General features: G+C 37.5%; 1 protein-coding gene across 1 annotated transcript in view; it reads right to left on the reverse strand.

Moving 5' to 3' along the window:
- LOC114665376 (importin subunit alpha-7) overlaps positions 1-19731 on the reverse strand; it is a 124056-nt gene that overhangs the window by 82795 nt on the left and 21530 nt on the right. Inside the window, exons 3-4 of the mRNA XM_028819910.2 lie at positions 2521-2684; positions 1431-1509 (exon numbers count right to left, since the gene is read on the reverse strand). Of these exons, the coding sequence (XP_028675743.1) occupies positions 1431-1509; positions 2521-2684 (243 nt within the window). The remainder of the gene's footprint in view (positions 1-1430; positions 1510-2520; positions 2685-19731) is intronic.

Raw genomic sequence — 19731 nt, forward strand, 5'->3', positions numbered from 1 at the left:
TCTGAAATGAGTTAGGCAAGTGTCATTAAATAGCGCTGCTGCACGTTCAGTTTCTTTTCAATAAAGTCAAGCGTTAGGCAAGTGTCATTAAATACCGTGGCTGCACGATCAGTTTCTTTTCAATAAAGTCAGGCGTTAGGCAAGTGTCATTAAATAGCGCCACTGCACGTTCAGTTTCTTTTCAGTAAAGTCGAGCGTTAGGCAAGTGTCATTAAATAGCGCTACTGCACGTCAGTTTCTTTTCAATAAAGTCAAGTGTTAGGCAAGTGTCATTAAATAGCGCCACTGTATGATCAGTTGTAATTTTTTCAGGGTGTTTCTTTTCTTTAAAGTTCAAAACTTTTTCCCACATTGCAAACACTTCCTTTATCTCACTTTAAGAGATAATCTCCTCCGCAATACCAATCTCCTGCAGAACCTCCGTATGTTGCTGCGTCTGTAGTTCAGTCAACTCCTCTGTCGTTAGTTCCTCGGAATGTGCGGGGACAAGCTCTTTGATGGCTCGTATTTCGAATTTTGACTCTTAACTCAAGACAAAAAAAATCGACCTAGTGACGGCTCGTATCTCAAGGTACCACTGTATATTATTTACCCTGTAAAATTCCAGGCGGGAGAATTTTTTGTCCAATTTGAGCTGTGGCGGTGGGAGGATGGGTTAGCAGGCTGCTTGCACTGATTGACACATTTGCAAAACAAAAGACGCTAATGGAGAGGTGCGAAGGAATTTAAGGTGGCCCGGGATTATGAGTTTTTTCATAGGCTGTTGAATCACAATTTTTTTTTGGTGTGTTTAGGAGCTTTAGGCACTTTATCTATGATAGAGCAAACATTTCAAAATGCTTTCCATGAATATAATATGATGCAAGAATAAAACACTGATTAAATAAGGCACTGATCTTCTAAAGAGACAATACAATATTATTCTGAACAGGTGATAGAAAATAAATATTAAGACAAGTTGTATACAGTAAATCTAATACAGGTTACAAAGCTTATACAACAACAAAAACAGCAACAGGCTGTTTTTTCGTTGGCTACAGACTTACTTTTTATAATGCATACATATGAAAGAACACAAAATATACAAGGGCTATTACCCCTTATCAAAATTATAGAATTGTACTACTGTAACAATTACTATAAACAATTCAACACATGGATTTTTTTTAACATTTTTAATATAGAATTTTAAAATGTATTATTTTTCCAAAATGTCTTAATATGAAGTGATGTTTTTCATTAACAAATTATTTTCTTAATGACACTCTCCCATTACTTTTTGCATTATGAAAACATCTAATTGAAGCAGTATATATTTTTATAGTCACTAAGTAAACATGTTAAACCATCAATGAAAGACTGCCTTCACCATTTAAAGATTTAAAATAAATCATTTTTTTTACCAAACTATAAAGTTAAAAACCCTTTACCTGAGTTTGTATGTCATCTCCAGTAACAATATTTCCTACTGCCCTCAGTGCTGGTGATGCCACCTTGTAATCAGTGTGCCTGAATTAATGACAGCAAAATAAAAACTTTAAGCATGTTACAAAACACATCAAATGAAACACAGAGAAATATTATTGTGTATAATATTATATATAATATATTTTTAAAGAATATTGTAATCTCAATATTCTGAATTGCACCGAGTCTTAGATAGTTAAAACACTGAGATGCACCAAGTCTTACATGTAACTACTCCACCAATGTAAAATGCCACCCTGAAACCTGATGCCAAAGGCTTGGGTGGAGGATTAGGAATAAGGAGATGTGGCTCAAAAGGATACCAGACAAAGAGAGCAAATTTCAAACAGGTGTCGGCTATTAGCATAATGAAAAATAAACATGGATGGGCAATACCTGCAGCACAGTGGCGCAGTGGGTAGCGCTACTGCCTCACAGTTAGGAGACCCGGGTTCGCTTCCTGGGTCCTCCCTGTGTGGAGTTTGCATGTTCTCCCCATGTCTGCGTGGGTTTCCTCCCACAGTACAAAGACATGCAGGTTAGGTGCATTGTTAATTCTAAATTGTCCCTAGTGTGTGCTTGGTGTGTGTGTGTGTGTGTGTGCCCTGAGGTGGGCTGGCACCCTGCCCAGGGTTTGTTTCCTGCCTTACGCTCTGTGTTGGTTGGGATTGGCTCCAGCAGACCCCCGTGACCCTGTAGTTAGGATATACCGGGTTGGATAATGGATGGATGGGCAAAACCTAATACAATTGGCATGACCGAATCAATTGCATGAAGGCAGCAAAATGCCAGGAGTTATTGCCATTTAGCATAGCAGGAATGTCAAAGTACCTTATATGTGTAGAGCTATGTATAAAATGTTTTTGGGCTCAGGAACAGTGCCTTTCTCCGCAAACAGAGCATGGCTGTTTAGTATCTCTAATAAAAGTCTAAACTGAAACCAGAAGGCTTTTGGCCTTGGATATTGTTGGTTTCGGATTTTATTCTATAACACAACATAATAAGTTGTAAAGGGTGGAAAAAGTAGAGGATTTAACATCACAAAAAACTTACATCAAAAGCTCTACTAATCTTCTACAAACTCCAGAATCAATCACAGCTTGTATTTTCTCATTTGGACCATCTGACAAATATGAAAGCGCCCAACAGGCATCTGCCAGAAGGTCTGGATCACTACTGAAAAGAAGGCGAGACAGGACTGGCAAGCAAGGGGACACCTAAAATTTAAATCATAAAATTAATAAGAACAAGTAAAAAAATAACTCATAATAAAATATTAAACTCAGTGCTCAAGCATTACTATTTTAAAGTAACATACCCTGACCTATGGTCAGATGTTATCTGAATACATAAATCATGATCAATTTAACACCCTAAAGTATTACAAATTATATACATACACTACCTGTCAAAAGTTTGCACACACAAAGAAATGCTAATTTTTTAACAGAAATCGATACCTTTTTAAAAATTAAGATAACTTTGAATTAAAAATACAGTCAAGATATTACTAGTGTTGATAATGGCGATTACTGCTCTATATGACTGCCTGTTAATGTATTCGTTAGATGTGAATAATACATCAACAGCCATTCCCTAATGTAAACAAAAAAAGCACTGAACAATAAACAAACAAAAACAAACAACAGTTTTTCCTACACATGAAAAATATATATGTAATACTCCATTACAGAAGAATAAAATGAATGACTATACAAATCTGGTTCATGCAGTTGTTAGTGATGCTGAAACTTGTGCTCAAATCCTACTCCAATTACTCTGTATTTTGAGCACTGTCTCCATGCCCTAGGATGTACTGGCACCCAGTGCTACAAAGACAGCTTTTTTGGCTCTGGATTGTCCACTACATATATGCTTAATTTGTTAAGTGGTAATCTATAGTGGTAGTCAAATTATGTGTGTGTAATGATATCCACAACCAGGCAATAAAGTGTAAGTGAAATAAAATAGTCTTTATTACATAATAATGTAACCTTTTTTTTCCTCAAAATGTTTCAGATACAAGGTTCCATACTAGACAATAAAAATGCATTCCTCTCTTTTGTTAAAGATAATGACTTGGCTGAAGAACTGAAACCACTGTAATAATGTATAATTTAAAATATAGCAAGTGCAAAAGAAGAAAATTTTAAATGACATTGCCTATTTTAAGTTGGCAGGAAGGAAGCCTATCAATCTTTGGTTGTGATAAACACAGATGTGTGCTTACTATAGGCATTTCAGTTAGATAAGACATACAGTACTACAAGTGGTTTACCAAAATTAACCAAAAAAGCCATGTGTGACATGTCAGTTATCATTTCTGCCTTAAATTTAAAATAGTAAGCATACCCCAAGTACAGCCAGTGGAAGTTGGGTAGTAAACTGCTTTTGCCACAACTGCTTAAGTTTTAAACGAACCATTCATTGGTTTTTGTATCTTTAAGCATGCATGCTTCATATCTGCTTAAGCATTTAAGAGTAATAAGTCCAATCTTGTACAGCCTTTCACAAAATGAGTGAAAATAGTTATTTTTAAAAAAACATCATTTTAATATAGAAATACTGATAGATAAACTAGATGACATGTGTATTGTTAAAAAAAATGCTTCTTTGATTCATTTGCAGCTTCAAAGTTTACAAACATTTTAAGCAACCAGTCCATTTGTAGTGCTTACTATAATAGTGATAATAATGTAAATTGTAAGGTGGTAAATTTTAATGTTTAAGCAAGAACTGCTGCTGACATAGTCGTTCTTGAAAAGACAGTTAAAAAAATCCTCTAGCACTGTTAATAATAATAATAATAATTCATTACATTTATATAGCGCTTTTCTCAGTACTCAAAGCGCTATCCACACAGGGAGGAACCGGGAAGCGAACCCACAATCTTCCACAGTCTCCACACCATAGAAGACCCAAAGAGTGTCTGATTTAAAGAAAACATGCCGGAAAGCTGAATGTAAACGGAGAAAAACTAAATTGATTGTCCACAATGAAATATTGAAGACTAAAATAACTAACTATAACAACATAGTCCGTCTTGAGAGACGATATTATTTCTTTAGGATTATAAATAATGCTAGTAATCCTAGAGTTTTATTATCTACAATTGATAGTTTGCTAAACCCCCGGTCACTCAATGCCTCCAAAAAACTTCCAGTGAAACTTGAGGCTTTTGCTATATTTTTTAATCACAAAATTTATGATATTAGAAATAATATAGTACACCCCCCCAATACTGATCCTATTAAACCCTGGTATTCCATTTTAAGTGAATAAAATTCTTTGACCAGGATAGATATACCAGATTTATATAGAATAATTTCTCAACTGAGACCCTCCACCAGCGTCTTTGACCCAACACCAACATGTTTTTTCAAAGAAGTATCTGGCATGCTAATTGATAGTGTTCATGATATAGTAAATTCATCATTAGTTATGGGAGTTTTCTCAGACTGTCTTAAGACTGCTGTTGTTAAATCCCTGCTCAAGAAAAATAATGTTGACTCCTCTGTTTTTGAAAATTTTAGATCAATGTCTAACCTGACTTTAAGTAAAATCCTATGAAAGGCAGACATTGTGCAGCTAAATGATCACGTGAATAAACATTAGTTTATTTTTGTATAGCCCAAAATCACACAAGAAGTGCCGCAATGAGCTTTAACAGCCCCTGCTTCTTTTTTTTTTAAATTTATTAATTTTTATTGTAATCATTCCATACAAATAGATCAATTTATAACCAAATAAAATTGAAGACAAATCAAACCCCACCCCTGAGAAGGAGAGCTTAGCCAAAGGAGAATTGCTTAGGGCTTTTTAATAAGGCAACAATAAACAAAAGAAAGGGAGAAATAAATATATATGTAAATAAGAGATGGAGAAGGGGATTAAATGCGGTAATAGTTATTTCTCTTATTCTAAAATAATATTGATTAGATCCTGCCAGGTTTTGAAAAAATTTTGTACAGATCCTCTAACTGAGAATTTGATTTTTTCCAATTTCAAATAATATAAAACATCGGTTTCTCACTGACTTATCAGAGGAGAGTTAGGATTCTTCCAATTTAACAGAATAAGTCTGCGTGCCAAAAGTGTAGTTAATGCAATCACCGTTTGCTTGTCCTTCTCCACTTCAAGTCCGTCTGGGAGAACACCGAACACAGCTGTTAATGGGTTAGGAGGAATTGTGATACCAAGGCTGTCTGAAAGGCACTTAAAAGTATTGGTCCAAAATGATGTTAGTTTGGTGCAGGCCCACAACATGTGACCCAGTGAGGCAGGAGCTTGGTTGCAGCATTCGCAGGTTGGATCTTGCCCTGGAAACATTTTGGACAGTTTTAAGCGAGACAGATGAGCTCGATATATAATTTTTAGTTGAATAATTCTATGCTTTGCGCACATGGAGCTCAAGTGAATTCTCTGCTTTGCTACCTTCCACTCCTTTTCTGATATATTGATTAAGAGATCTTCTTCCCAATGTCCTCTTGGATCTTTGAAAGGTAGGGACTAATTGGATTTTATATAATGCGGAAATGGTGTTTAATTCCTCGAAATTGAGCAGTAGTTTTTCCACCATTGTGGAGGGTACGAGGTGGGGGAAATCGGGCAATTTCTGTTTAACAAAATTTCTGATTTGCAGATAGTGAAAGAAATGTGTAGCTGGGAGGTTGAATTTTGAACGTAATTGTTCAAAAGATGTAAATATGTTGTCTATATAAAGATCTCTGAGCATTTTAATCCCAAAACTTTTCCAGGTATTAAAAACTGCATATGTTTGCGAGGGTTGAAAGAGGTAGTTCTCTTGCAGAGGTGCCACAGATAAAAGATTTTCCATCTTAAAATGCTTTCTAAGTTGGTTCCATATTCTGAGTGAGTAAAGCACAATTGGATTATTAGTATATTTGCGATAACTTGCATTTATTGGAGAGCAGAGCAGGGAGTATAAAGAAGTACTACAGGATTTTACTTCTATTGCGGACCAAGCCTGTGTATGTTCATTTATTTGTGTCCAGGTTTTTATGGCTTGTATGTTTGCTGCCCAGTAATAAAACTGAAAATTAGGTAAAGCCATGCCACCTTCTGCCTGAGGTATTTGTAGGGTCGCTCTTTGGATATGTGGGTGTTTTGAGTTCCAAATGAATGAGGTTATTGTTGAATCTAACTGTTTAAAAAACGATTTATTGATATATATTGGAATGTTTTGAAATAAAAAAAAAAGAAGTTTAGGAAGGATATTCATCTTAACCACGTTAATTCTTCCGGCTACAGTGAGATGAAGGGTTGACCATCTATGCAAGTCTTGCTTAATTTTTTCTATACAGACGGTAACATTTTGTTGATAAAGAGCTTTATGTTTACTTGTGATATTTACCCCTAGGTATTTAAACTGATCTGCTATGGTAAAAGGTAGGGTGTCCAATCTAACATTAAATGCTTATGAATTCACTGGAAAGAGTATACTTTTGTTCAGATTAATTTTAAGACCAGATATCTTTTGAAATTCTGTTAGTGCTGTTAAAACTGCAGGGACAGTGTTTTCTGGGTCTGACATGTATAAAACCATATCATCTGCATATAGAGAAATTTTCTGTTCCAGTCTTTCTCTGACAATCCCCTTTATCTGATAAGAATTTCGGCAGTGAACCGCCATTGGTTCAATGGCGATTGCAAACAGCAGCGGCGACAAGGGACATCCTTGTCTGGTACCACGTTCTAGCTTAAAGTAGTCTGAGCAAATGTTATTAATACAAACTGAAACTTCTGGAATGGTATACAGTAGTTTGATCCATGCACAAATATTTCGGGCCAAACCCAAATTTCTCCAATGCAGTGAAAAGGTAGTTCCATTCAATCATATCAAATGCTTTTTCTGTGTCTAATGATAGTAATATCTCTGGGGTGTTTGATTTTGCTGGTGAATATATAACATTAAACAAGCGTCGGAGATTGGAAGATAGATGTCGGCCTTTAATAAATCCAGTTTGATCCTGTGATATTACCGAGGGCAGCACTTTCTCCATCCTTCTAGCTAGAATTTTTGAGAGTATCTTAACATCATTATTCAGGAGTGATATTGGTCTGTATGAAGCACATTGTAACAAGTCCTTATTTTGTTTAGGAAAGACGGTGATTAATGCTTGACTAAATGTTTGAGGTTTTATTTGGTTGTCTCTAGCTTCTGTAAATGTTGCCAATAAGAGGGGAGCTAGCTGAGTGGAGAATTTCTTATAAAATTCTACGGGGTAACCATCAGGGCCTGCTGATTTCCCGCTTTGAAGTGACTTTATAGCATCTAGTAATTCTGTTAGCGTTAGAGGTTTATCCAGTTCCTCAGCACTTAAGGCATCTATTTGTGGTGTCTGTAATGTATCCAGAAATGCATTAGATTGTGTGTTGTCTTCTTTGAGCTTAGTACAATATAAGGATTTATAATAATCTCTAAATGCGTGCATTATATTTTCATGGTCAATAATTTCTTCTCCATTCGTGTTGGTGATTACTGGTATTGCATTGCAAACTTCTTGTTTGTGAATTTGCTGAGCTAAAAGCTTATTAGCTTTTTCTCCGTGTTCATAGTAATGATGTCTAGACTTATAAATATGTTGCTCAGTTTCTTTAGTTGTTAAGATGTTAAGTTCTGTATGCAGGGCCTGCCTTTTCCTGTGAAGAGCTTCACTTGGACGCCTGGCTTGTTCTTCATCTATTCTAGTAATTTCGCTTCTTAGCTCTGACACTTTCTTGGTTTCTAATATATTTCTGTGGGAAAGATATGAAATAATCTGTCCTCTTAAGAAGGCCTTTAGAGTTTCCCAGAGTGTTCCTGTAGAAACCTCTGTGGGCGTGTTTGTCTCTAGGAAGAAGCTGATTTGTTTGGATATAAATTCTGTGCAGTTCTCGTCTGCCAATAGAAGAGGGTGAAGGCGCCATCTGCGAGATGAGTGTGAGGGGCTTAATGATTTTAGCTCCAGGACTAGAGGGGCATGGTCGGAGATAACAATTGTGTCGTATTTGCATGATTTAATTGTAGGCAAGAAATTATTATCTATAAAAAAGATAATCAATTCTTGAGTAGCTATAATGCACTGGTGTGTAGAACGAATATATTCTTGAGTTTGGGTTAAGAAACCTCCAGGGGTCTGATAAGTTGTGATCATTTAAAAACTGTGTAATTGTCTTTGCAGTATTAGATGTCGCCCCCCCTGTCACAGGAGTCCTATCTAAGAGTGGATTTAAAACACAATTAAAGTCTCCAGCCATTATAATTTTATGAGTGTTCACATTGGGAATGGATGCAAATAGATTTTGCATGAAATCCTTATCATCGACATTGGGTGCATAAACATTTATCAAAATCATTTTACTGTTATATAAGTTGCCCATGACCATCACATATCTCCCTTCAGAGTCCGATACTACATCTGATGCTACAAATGGAACTGTTCTGTGTATGAGAATTCCCACCCCTCTAGTTTTCTTTATAAAGCTAGAATGGAACATTTGGCCAGTCCAGTCTTTTTGTAGTCTGAACTGATCCTTGCTTAGTAAGTGGGTCTCCTGTAAAAATACTATTTTAGCGTTTAAGCCTGTTAGGTGAGAGCATACTTTCTTTCTGTTTAATTCGTGATTCAGGCCTTTAACATTCCAGCTCACAAAGTTAACCGTCCCATCATGGACACATTGATTCTGAGTTTTTAATGTAATTTTATAGTCTTAACTGGTAATGAGGCAGTTTTAATCTTAGTTTCAAAATTCCCCATGAGTTATTGCATTTTAGCCTATTGTTGCATTGATATTTATAGTTATAGGGATTAGAAGGATAGATTAGATATAGCCTGCTCTCCTTCTCACCCCCCAGTATCCCCCCACCTCCCCCATTTTGCCTCCCCACATGAGGCTTGATCCCACTTCACGATGTCCTGGTCCTCTGACATACAAAGAGACAGAGCACGTCCAAAACAAAACAAACCCCACCTCGCAGCAGCGTTAGAGAATTAAAACAAAGAGATATCTATTGCAGCTGAATTCTTAATACTATCTGCCGAAAATATAATCATTAACAGTCTTTAAGCTTAAAATAATCTTCAGCAATTTTAAGATATTAAGATAAAAAAAGAATGAACCCTGGGAATGATTTTAAAAAGTAGTCTAGGATAAACATGGTAATTCCTAATGTAATAGCATAATGTAATAGTATAAATGTAATAGTAATGTAATAGTAGAAATAGCAATAAACCAAGAGTGTGATGTTAAACAGTCTACTTTAAAGTAGTAAAAAAAAAAAAACAAAAAAACAAACAAAAAAAAAAATCCTACTTTAATTATTTCCACACTCACGTCTATAACTCTAAGACATAAACATATAATGTCCAGATAAAGAAAAGGATGTATAATTATAATACCAGTCTCTTTAAAAGCTCGCGATGAGTAGATGAGAGCACATCCGAGATGAGCAGATGATAGGTCCTTCCCATGCCTTGATAGAATACGGCTCCTTATTAACTTTCAAAAGAGTGTCAGAAACAGCTTCTTTAATTCCTTTTCAGCCTCTTCCTTGCTTGAAAAAATATAATATTGATCTTGACCTTCCACTTTCAGTTTGGCGGGATACAAGAGGCTGAATTTGATATCGGCTTTCCGTAGCAACTTTTTAATGTCAAAGTAGGCTGCACGATTTGCAGCTGTTAATGGTGAGAAGTTGGGGAAAATATGAATAAGATTATTTTCAAATATAATCTCTTGCTTGTGTCTGAGAAGTGCCATCACATCAAGCTTGCATCGTAGTCGTTCGAAGTGGACAATAAAAGACCTAGGCTTAAAGGTACTTGATCTGTATGTGAGATAAGCAGCTGCTATCTCAATGTCGAGTTTAAAATCATCTCCAATTATTTTAGACAGTAATTCTACTGCAAATTTCACTGGGCTTGAGCTTTCTCGTTTCTCAGGTATACCATCAATTCTTATATTATTTCTTCTGTACCCATCTTCCAGGGCCGCAAGTCTGTCTCCAAGTTTTTTGCATTCGGAATTCGCAGCTGTGGCTTTTTCATCTGCATTAGATGCTAATTGTTCCGCTGTTTCAACTCGAGCTGTGAATGCCTGCTTAACGTCATCCAGCTGATCTGTAACGTCTTTAATCTGGTCGGCAAGCATTTTCAGTTTGGCCCTGCTTCTTGACAGCCCCCAGCCATGACTCTCTAAAAAGACAAGGAAACCCACCCCCCAAAAAAAAAAAAACCTTGGGAAAGGCACTTCAAATAGAGACCCCTTTCCAGGTAGGTTGGGCGTGCAGTGGGTGTCAAAGGGAAGAGGGTCAATACAATACAATACACAGAACAAAACACAAGTATTCCTCAATATAGTATAATAGTAAAATAAAAACATTACAAGTAAAGAGCAGAATTTAACAGCAGATGATATCACATAATATGATTTGGATTCTGTTCTTGACAAGTTTCAGTCAGGTTTTAGAACAAATCACAGTACAGAAACTGCACTCGTTAAAAGTAGTAAATTACTTGCGGGTAAATGCAGACAGAGGCCTTTTATCTGTTCTCATCCTTCTAGATCTGAGTGCCGCATTTGATACCATTGATCACAATAATCTTATAAATCAGTCTGTGGATGGGCCTATCTGGCAGTATCTTAAATTGGTTTGAGTCTTACTTAACAGGTAGAAAATTTTTTGTTAGTTGTGGTAATTATACTTTGAAGACACATGATATTCTATATGGTGTTCCACAAGGATCTATCCTGGGTCCACTTCTCTTTTCGATCTACATACTTCCATTAGGTCAGATTATCTCAAGGCATAACGTGAGCTACCACAGCTATGCCGATGACACACAACTGTATTTATCAATAGTGCCTGATTACCCCTACTCTCTTGGTTCAATGTCTTACTTGTGTTTCTGAGTGGATGAGTAGTAATTTTTTCAAACTAAATAAAAAGAAAACAGAAATCTTAGTGATAGCAAAAAAGGATATATTGAGGATATTAGAAATAAACTTGATCCATTCGGCTTAAAAGTCAAGACCAAGGTAAAGAATTTTGGGGTAATTATTGGCTCTGACCTAAACTTTAAATCACATATTACGTCAGACCACTAGGGCAGCATTTTTTCACTTAAGAAATATAGCAAAATAGATTCCTTATAACTTTGCAAGATGCTGAAAAGTCAGTTCATGCTTTTGTTTTTAGTTGACTAGATTACTGTAACGCAACCCACTCAGGACTACTCAAAAAAGACAATTGCAACTAGTGCAGAATGCAGCTGCCAGAATCTTAACTAGGAAAAGAAAGTCCTAGCAAATCTCTCCAGTTTTGTGTCACTACGCTGGTTACCTGTGCCATTTAAAATTGACTTTAAAATACAGCTTATGGTTAACAAAGCCTTAAATCATCTCGCTCCATCCTATATTTCGGAATGCCTCTCACCTTACACTCCAAATCGTACCTTTAGATCTTCAAATGAGCCTTCTGCTGTTATGCACCTAGAATCTAGAATAACTTAACAATAGAAATTTGCCAGGCTAATACAGTGGAGCACTTTAAAAAACTGCTAAAACCCCCATTATTTCAACATGGCTTTCTTATAGCTTCATTTTAGTATATATTCTGTATATGCATTTAATTATTGTTTTTATCATGGCTCAGCACTCCGTACTAACCCCTACTTTATCTACTGTTTATTTTCCGTTTTTCTGTGGTGGTGATCTACGCCACCACTACCTGATCAAGGCACCATAGAGTTGCTATGTTGATGGATTGAAGGCCAGGGGAGTATTTTCCGTATGTCGCTTAAATTATCCGAGATCAGATGCCTCATCTTGGATGAGTTAATGCCGGTGAAAGTCATCCGGGATAAGTCGGTTTTTCAAACGCAGCCATGTAGTAGATTAGTCTAGCTGGATCTAATCATCCGAGATGAATGTGTGTGCCCGCGCTGATTGAAAAGCCCATGTACACTGAGTCTAGAAAACATGATGAGCAAGTCTTTGATAGGCTGTAACAAAATGACGAAAGAACGGGCGCATTTTTTTTTTCACACAAGCAGAGCAGGACCTTTTATTCGAAGGACATGAAGAAGTTCAAGATTTAATATGCACAAGGGGTAACACTGTAAAAGCAGCCCAAACCAGAAAAGACGGCTGGCAAAAATGGCCGACAAATTAAACGCTAAGTAGTGTGCATTGTACTTACTGAATGCAGCGTTTCATTTCCTATGTGTCATATTAATTATTATTTAATATGTTATAATTCCAGATCAAACGTGAGAACATGGGAACAGGTTAAAGTGTATATACTTCAAGAATATACTTCAAACTGGTAAATATTGATATCTAACTATTTAAAGAATTGTTGACATAAATAATAATATATAATATAAAAAACATTAATTTTAAAGCTAACAAGGCGGCAGACAAGCAAAAAACAGGTGGAGGTCCACGCAGTCCAGACTTAACCCCTGCAGAAAAGTTGGCTATCCAGCAAAATGCCCATCGCCCTGTTTCTGAGGGCATTCCAGGGGGAAGCTCCTACCCAGAACCAGTGGCAGGAGGCAGTAGTCACTTCATTTCAGGTAAATGATGGTCATTGCATATATTTGTCCTCAATGTATGCCATAGGTATGTTCCATATAGCCCTCTTATTTTTGTTGGGTCAGTTGCAGGGAATGTCATATCCCTAAAACTTGTGTCTGACCAACGAGATATTGACGAAGATTAAATATTTGATGAAGACACTGTGTCTGATTGTTCATCAGGAGGAGAGGTACATTTTCCAAATAATGTCTGATCAATCTCCACTCTGATCAGTCCCATGTGCCCCAATCACATTTGGAAATCCTGGGTAATGAGAATGTTAGGCTGATTATGACATTCTTCACAGAACTGTGGGTGTTTTTGCCTGTGTATTACCTACCTGCAATGGCATGAAATGCCTCTTTTATTGTCTGCACACGCAGGTGTCCAGGAAACACTATGAAAACCCAAAGGAAATATTTTAGAGCCAAACAGACTTTACGAATTGCCTGGCAAACTGCACTTTTAGCTAGATTTTACGCATTGCCTACAGTATATAAAAAAAGTGTCGCTTGCAAAAAACCTCAAAGCAATGCATACTGTCTGAGTGGTTGTGAGAGCCCAACTTCGCCTAGTTTGACTTTGAATATAAGGTGCTAATAAATTTTTGAGGTACAATATTCCCCCTCGGCTAAAGCAGTATCTTTCGAAAATAATTTCCTCCGGGAGCAATAAAGGATCTTGCCGATCGCGCAAAACCCTCTCTGTATGAAATTCTCTTCTTATAATTTGCGCACCGATATCAATTGGTTGCTCATTCATGAACGGTGAAGCCATGACTGAATGAATTCCATGCACGGACACTTATTAAGTATGTGAGCTAATCCTTGTTTACACAGAACAAACCTGCTCCGAGCAGGTTTGAGGATTTGGATGTGCTGCTATGACTACACATCCAGCAAGAGTTTTGAAAAACAGACAGATCCAGGATCATACCAAATCGTCAACAATTACATCCGGCTAAACACGAGTAATCCATGTACAAAAAATACCCCCCAGATGTCCACATGACCATCATCATCATCATCTAATTCTTCCACGTGAAGCCCGAAAAGCATAAGGACTGATTTAGATCATTTCTGTTTGGTAGAATGCCCACTCGGGGCTAGGTGGTCTGTCTCGTGGGCTTGGAACCCCTGCAGATTGTTTTTTTTTTCTCTCCAGCCTTCTGTTTTTTTTTCCCCTGTCCTTCTGGCCATCAGACCTTACTTTATTCTTTGTTACTTAGTATTGCCTAATCTTATTTTTATATTTTTCTTTCTTCAGCTTGTAAAGCACTTTGAGCTACATTTGTATGAAAATGTGCTATATAAATAATGTTGTGCAACTTAAATGATTATAACATTTCTTTATGAATGTTCAGTAAGATTCTCATTGAAATTGTATCCCAGTAATGTTATTTTTCCCCCATCATTTATTATTACCTTTAAACAGTTGTTACTAACAGGAACCAAACAGGCCAGGATAACGTTACACAGAGATTATGATGATCTGTGGTATTTCTGAAAGGAAAATTCTGGTGCAGCCCGCACGTACCTAAGAGAAAGATGCTGTCAGAAGGGGTGGAGTCAAGCTGAGAAGCTGTACAGAGGGGGTCTGTCTGAGACGGAAAGAGATGTAGCGAGATAGACTATCAAGAACATAACAGGAAGCATATATCAGACCACTCCTTAAATCCAGTGGCATGGGTATGGAAATGCTGACTTAAAGATTTAACCAATGAAATGTATCTAAGAAGCTAAATGATAAAGCATGAAAGGCAAAAGAAGACAGGAACAATATGAAGAAATGCAATTAATGTTTTATGCATATCAAGAATAAAGATTGCTTGAGGCCTCAAGATTACATGTTTCCAACTGAAGTAAAACTTGGTGGAAGTAGAATTGGAAAGAAGGGTTTATCTGAGTAAGTGGAATAAATCATTCATTTCATTGGCAGTGTTAACCTATGCCCTACTCATTATTGTATGTTGGTAGGAACTTCCAAAAGGTTAGGCAATGCACCGCTGAACATAAAGTCAGAACACCCTCCACTAAACACTCAGTTTCCTGTTATTTTTTTTTTATAAGAGCACAACATACAACTTCAGACTTAATGTACTAGAGAGAGTTAAACCACACCCATAGTGCAGTGACTTCAATAGACTTGTGTTGTGTAGAGCCACTTGCTGTATCTTTAAGTTGTACAGCCCACAGGTTTAGATTGGTATTAGATTAATATAACTTTGAAATAACTTTGTTTTTGCAAAAATTGAATGTAACACGTGTCATGAGTCAAAAGTGTTTTGTACCTGTCTATTATCTTTTCTTTCTATACTGTGTTTTCTTAAGAGGCATTAGCTCTCTGGAAATGTGTTCTTTTCAATTGCGGCGTTTTAATTAACCTGAATTTAAATAATTATAAATAAAAAGGTATTATCCCCCCCCCCCCCCATCATGGAATATGACAGTTACAAGATTACACGAGAAGTATAAAGGATAATTTAGCTCTTTACTGACGGTTTCACGCGGTATTACAGAAGGGAAGCTTATGACAGACTTTCGAGCATGTGGGTGTCTTGACCTACACAGTCTGCCATCTTTCGTCGCCACACTGAAAGGATTTTCACCGGACGGAAGACATAATCTTCCGCCCGGCAGCTTCAAAGTGTTGGCCGTAGGTCCATCCTTATATTCTGGTTGCTCCATGTGCAGGCTCCCTCTCTGGATCCAAACAAGGACAGGAAAGGACTCAAATCCCACCTTCAAAGATACAGGAATAGCACAATGCCTACATACAGTTCTCATTCTCCCAACAAGGAAAGAGGATAGTGTACTGACAGAAGACAGAAATATACTAGTCTGTCTTTAGTCTGACTATTCAATTCTCCAGTTGTCTTTGGCTCTCTAGTCCTATGCTTGGCTCGGCAATTCTAAATGCTGATGCTGAGCCCCTGTGTACCATACTTGGTCTGCCTATATGAAGGAGTCCATAACAGTTGGCACAGAGAACAGTGACATTAAACTTAATAATAAAACATATTATAACATACTGAAACACTAAAATGATCTTTTCACTCGTCATTGCAAGAGGATGATTGAGACAACATTCAGTATTTCTGCTTATGACCTGCGAAATATTGTGCAGGTTTCTCCAGCGCCGCTAAAATAGCTCTGACCTGTCAAGGCTTGAACTCCACAAGGCCTCTGAAGTTGTCCTGTGGTATCTGGAACCAAGACATTAGCAACAGATGTTTTACATCCTGTAGTTTGCAAGGTGAAGCCTTTATGGTTCAGACTTGTTTATCCAGCAGATCCCACAGATGCTTGATTGGATTGTGTCCTGGGGAATTTGGAGGCGAAGTCAACACCTTGAACTCTTTGTTATGTTCATTGAGCCATTCCTCGACAATTTTTACAGTGTAGCAGGGTGCATTATCCTGCTAAAACAGGCAAGTGCCATCAAGGAATACTGTTGCCATGAAGGGGTGTACGTGAGACAGCATTCACCATTTCTGCTTGTCTAACTCAAAGTAATTCATCAATACTAAACATCAATAATGGCACTAACCCTCTGAATATTTGACTAGGATGGAAAGAGTCCCATGTTAAAATGTGAACTCTGTCTGGCCGATTGAGATCCTAAATTCAAATACCAAATTTAAGAAACCTAAAAAGTTGATATCAAATGACAGAAGTGTGATATCAAGTCCTACTCAAATGATGGTTGTGTTCTGGGATTTTTGTCCCCTTTGCTATTACTTCTTCTTCACTTCATTTGTATTTTCTGAAAAGTTTTAGATTTTTAAATTTAACTTTAAATCTAAACACTGAAATATTAACACATTATGCATATGTGCTTGTACATATTATGTAAATTAATTAACCAGTAAAGGTTTTGCAAAAGTAATATTTTAAATGGAGATTTAATATTTTAGATGGAGAATCTGTTTTGATTTCGTTTTAGTAACAATTTGTAAGAAAAAAGATAACTAGTTTTTTAATTTTCAGGAATATAAAGATTGCTAAAGTGTTTTTGAGCATGTAGAAACAAAAGTTGCTATTACACTATTCAGTTACCAACAGATTTGTTATTGACAGTGTATTTTAAACCTAAACAACTTGTACACTTAAAGACTTCCAACACATTTAAATGTTTTGTTTTCTCCTAAGATCAACTTTTATTAAAGGCAAAGTGTAATCTTTATTACTGTCAAATTATACACATTCAACAGTAGTCCCAAAATCTGTAGTACATTGCATCCGGAAAGTATTCACAGAGCATCACTTTTCCACATTTTGTTATGTTACAGCCTTATTCCAAAATGGATTAAATTCATTTTTTTCCTCAGAATTCTACACACAACACCCCATAATGACAATGTGAAAAAAGTTTGAGATTTTTGCAAATTTATTAAAAATAAAAAAATTGAGAAAGCACATGTACATAAGTATTCACAGCCATTGTCATGTAGCTCAAAATTGAGTTCAGGGGCATCCTGTTTCCCCTGATCATCCTTGAGATGTTTCTGCAGCTTAATTGGAGTCCACCTGTGGTAAATTCAGTTGATTGGACATGATTTGGAAAGGCACACACCTGTCTATATAAGGTCCCACAGTTGACAGTTCATGTCAGAGCACAAACCAAGCATGAAGTCAAAAGAAATGTGTGTAGACCTCCGAGACAGGATTGTCTCGAGGCACATATCTAGGGAAGGTTACAGAAAAATTTCTGCTGCTTTGAAGGTCCCAATGAGCACAGTGGAAGAAGTTCGAAATCATCAGGACTCTTCCTAGAGCTGGCTGGCCATCTAAACTGAGTGATCGGGGGAGAAGGGCCTTAGTTAGGGAGGTGACCAAGAACCCGATGGTCACTCTGTCAGAGACTCCAGAGGTCCTCTGTGGAGAGAGGAGAACCTTCCAGAAGGACAACCATCTCTGCAGCAATCCACCAATCAGGCCTGTATGGTAGAGTGGCCAGATGGAAGCCACTCCTTAGTAAAAGGCACATGGCAGCCGCCTGGAGTTTGCCAAAAGGCACCTGAAGGACTCTCAGACCATGAGAAAGAAAATTCTCTGGTCTGATGAGACAAAGATTGAACACTTTGGTGTGAATGCCAGGCCTCATTTTTGGAGGAAACCAGGCACCACTCATCACCAGGCCAATACCATCCCTACAGTGAAGCATGGTGGTGGCAGCATCATGCTGTGGGGATGTTTTTCAGTGGCAGGGACTGGGAGACTAGTCAGGATAAAGGGAAAGATGACTGCAGCAATGTACAGAGACATCCTGGATGAAAACCTGCTCCAGAGCGCTCTTGACCTCAGACTGGGGCAACGGTTCATCTTTCAGCAGGACAATGACCCTAAGCACACAGCCAAGATATCAAAGGAGTGGCTTCAGGACAACTCTGTGAATGTCCTTGAGTGGCCCAGCCAGAGCCCAGGCTTGAATCCAATTGAACATCTCTGGAGAGATCTTAAAATGGCTGTGCACTGACGCTTCCCATCCAACCTGATGGAGCTTGAGAGGTGCTGCAAAGAGGAATGGGCGAAACTGGCCAAGGATAGGTGTGCCAAGCTTGTGGCATCATATTCAAAGAGACTTGAGGCTGTAATTGCTGCCAAAGGTGCATCGACAAAGTATTGAGCAAAGGCTGTGAATACTTATGTACATGTGATTTCTCTGTTTTTTTATTTTTAATAAATTTGCAAAAACCTCAAGTAAAATTTTTTCACATTGTCATTATGGGGTGTTGTGTGTAGAATTCTGAGGAAAAAAATGAATTTAATCCATTTTGGAATAAGGCTGTAACATAACAAAATGTGGAAAAAGTGATGCGCTGTGAATACTTTCCGGATGCACTGTATGTGGACAGCTGCTGACCTTTTAACTAAAACCAGCATTGCGATGTGACACAATCAAATAAATGGTTGAACTAAATGTCCGTCTTGCAAATATCAACAGCTCTACTTGAGATCAAATTAAAATAAGGATGTCTGATATTTAAATGTTGATAAAAAAATTCAAAATACAGTAATCCCTCGCTATATCGCGCATCGACTTTCACGGCTTCACTCTATTGTGGATTTTATATGTAAGCATATTTAAATATATATATCGCGGATTTTTTGCTGGTTCGCGAATTTCTGCGGACAATGGGTCTTTTAATTTCTGGTACATGCTTCCTCAGTTGGTTTGCCCAGTTGATTTCACACAAGGGATGCCATTGGCAGATGGCTGTGAAGCTACCCAACCAGAGCGCTTATTATGTATTAAATAAAACTCCTCAAATATATTGTGAGCATGGGGGCTGTTCGCACCCCTAGAGGATACGGCCGCTCCTCAAAAAATGCTGAAAGATTACCTTCACATTGCCCCATACCTTGCTGGGCTTACATGTGGCTGCTTTGTCAAGCGATATGCTTCCCGCACGGTGCTTCGCATACTTAAAAGATCAAATAGCACGTATTGATTTTTGATTGTTTGCTTTTCTCTCTCTTGCTCTGACATTCTCTGCTCCTGACGGAGGGGGTGTGAGCAGGGGGGCTGTTTGCACCCCTAGACAATACGGACGCTCGTCTAAAAATGCTGAAAGATTATCTTCACATTGCTCCGTTCCATGCAGCTGCTTTGTCAAGCGACATGCTTCCCGCACGGTGCTTCACATACTTAAAACCTCGAATGGCACGTATTGATTTT

This window comes from Erpetoichthys calabaricus, chromosome 14 (genome assembly GCF_900747795.2).
Source record: "Erpetoichthys calabaricus chromosome 14, fErpCal1.3, whole genome shotgun sequence".
Taxonomy (NCBI): Eukaryota; Metazoa; Chordata; class Cladistia; order Polypteriformes; family Polypteridae; genus Erpetoichthys; species Erpetoichthys calabaricus.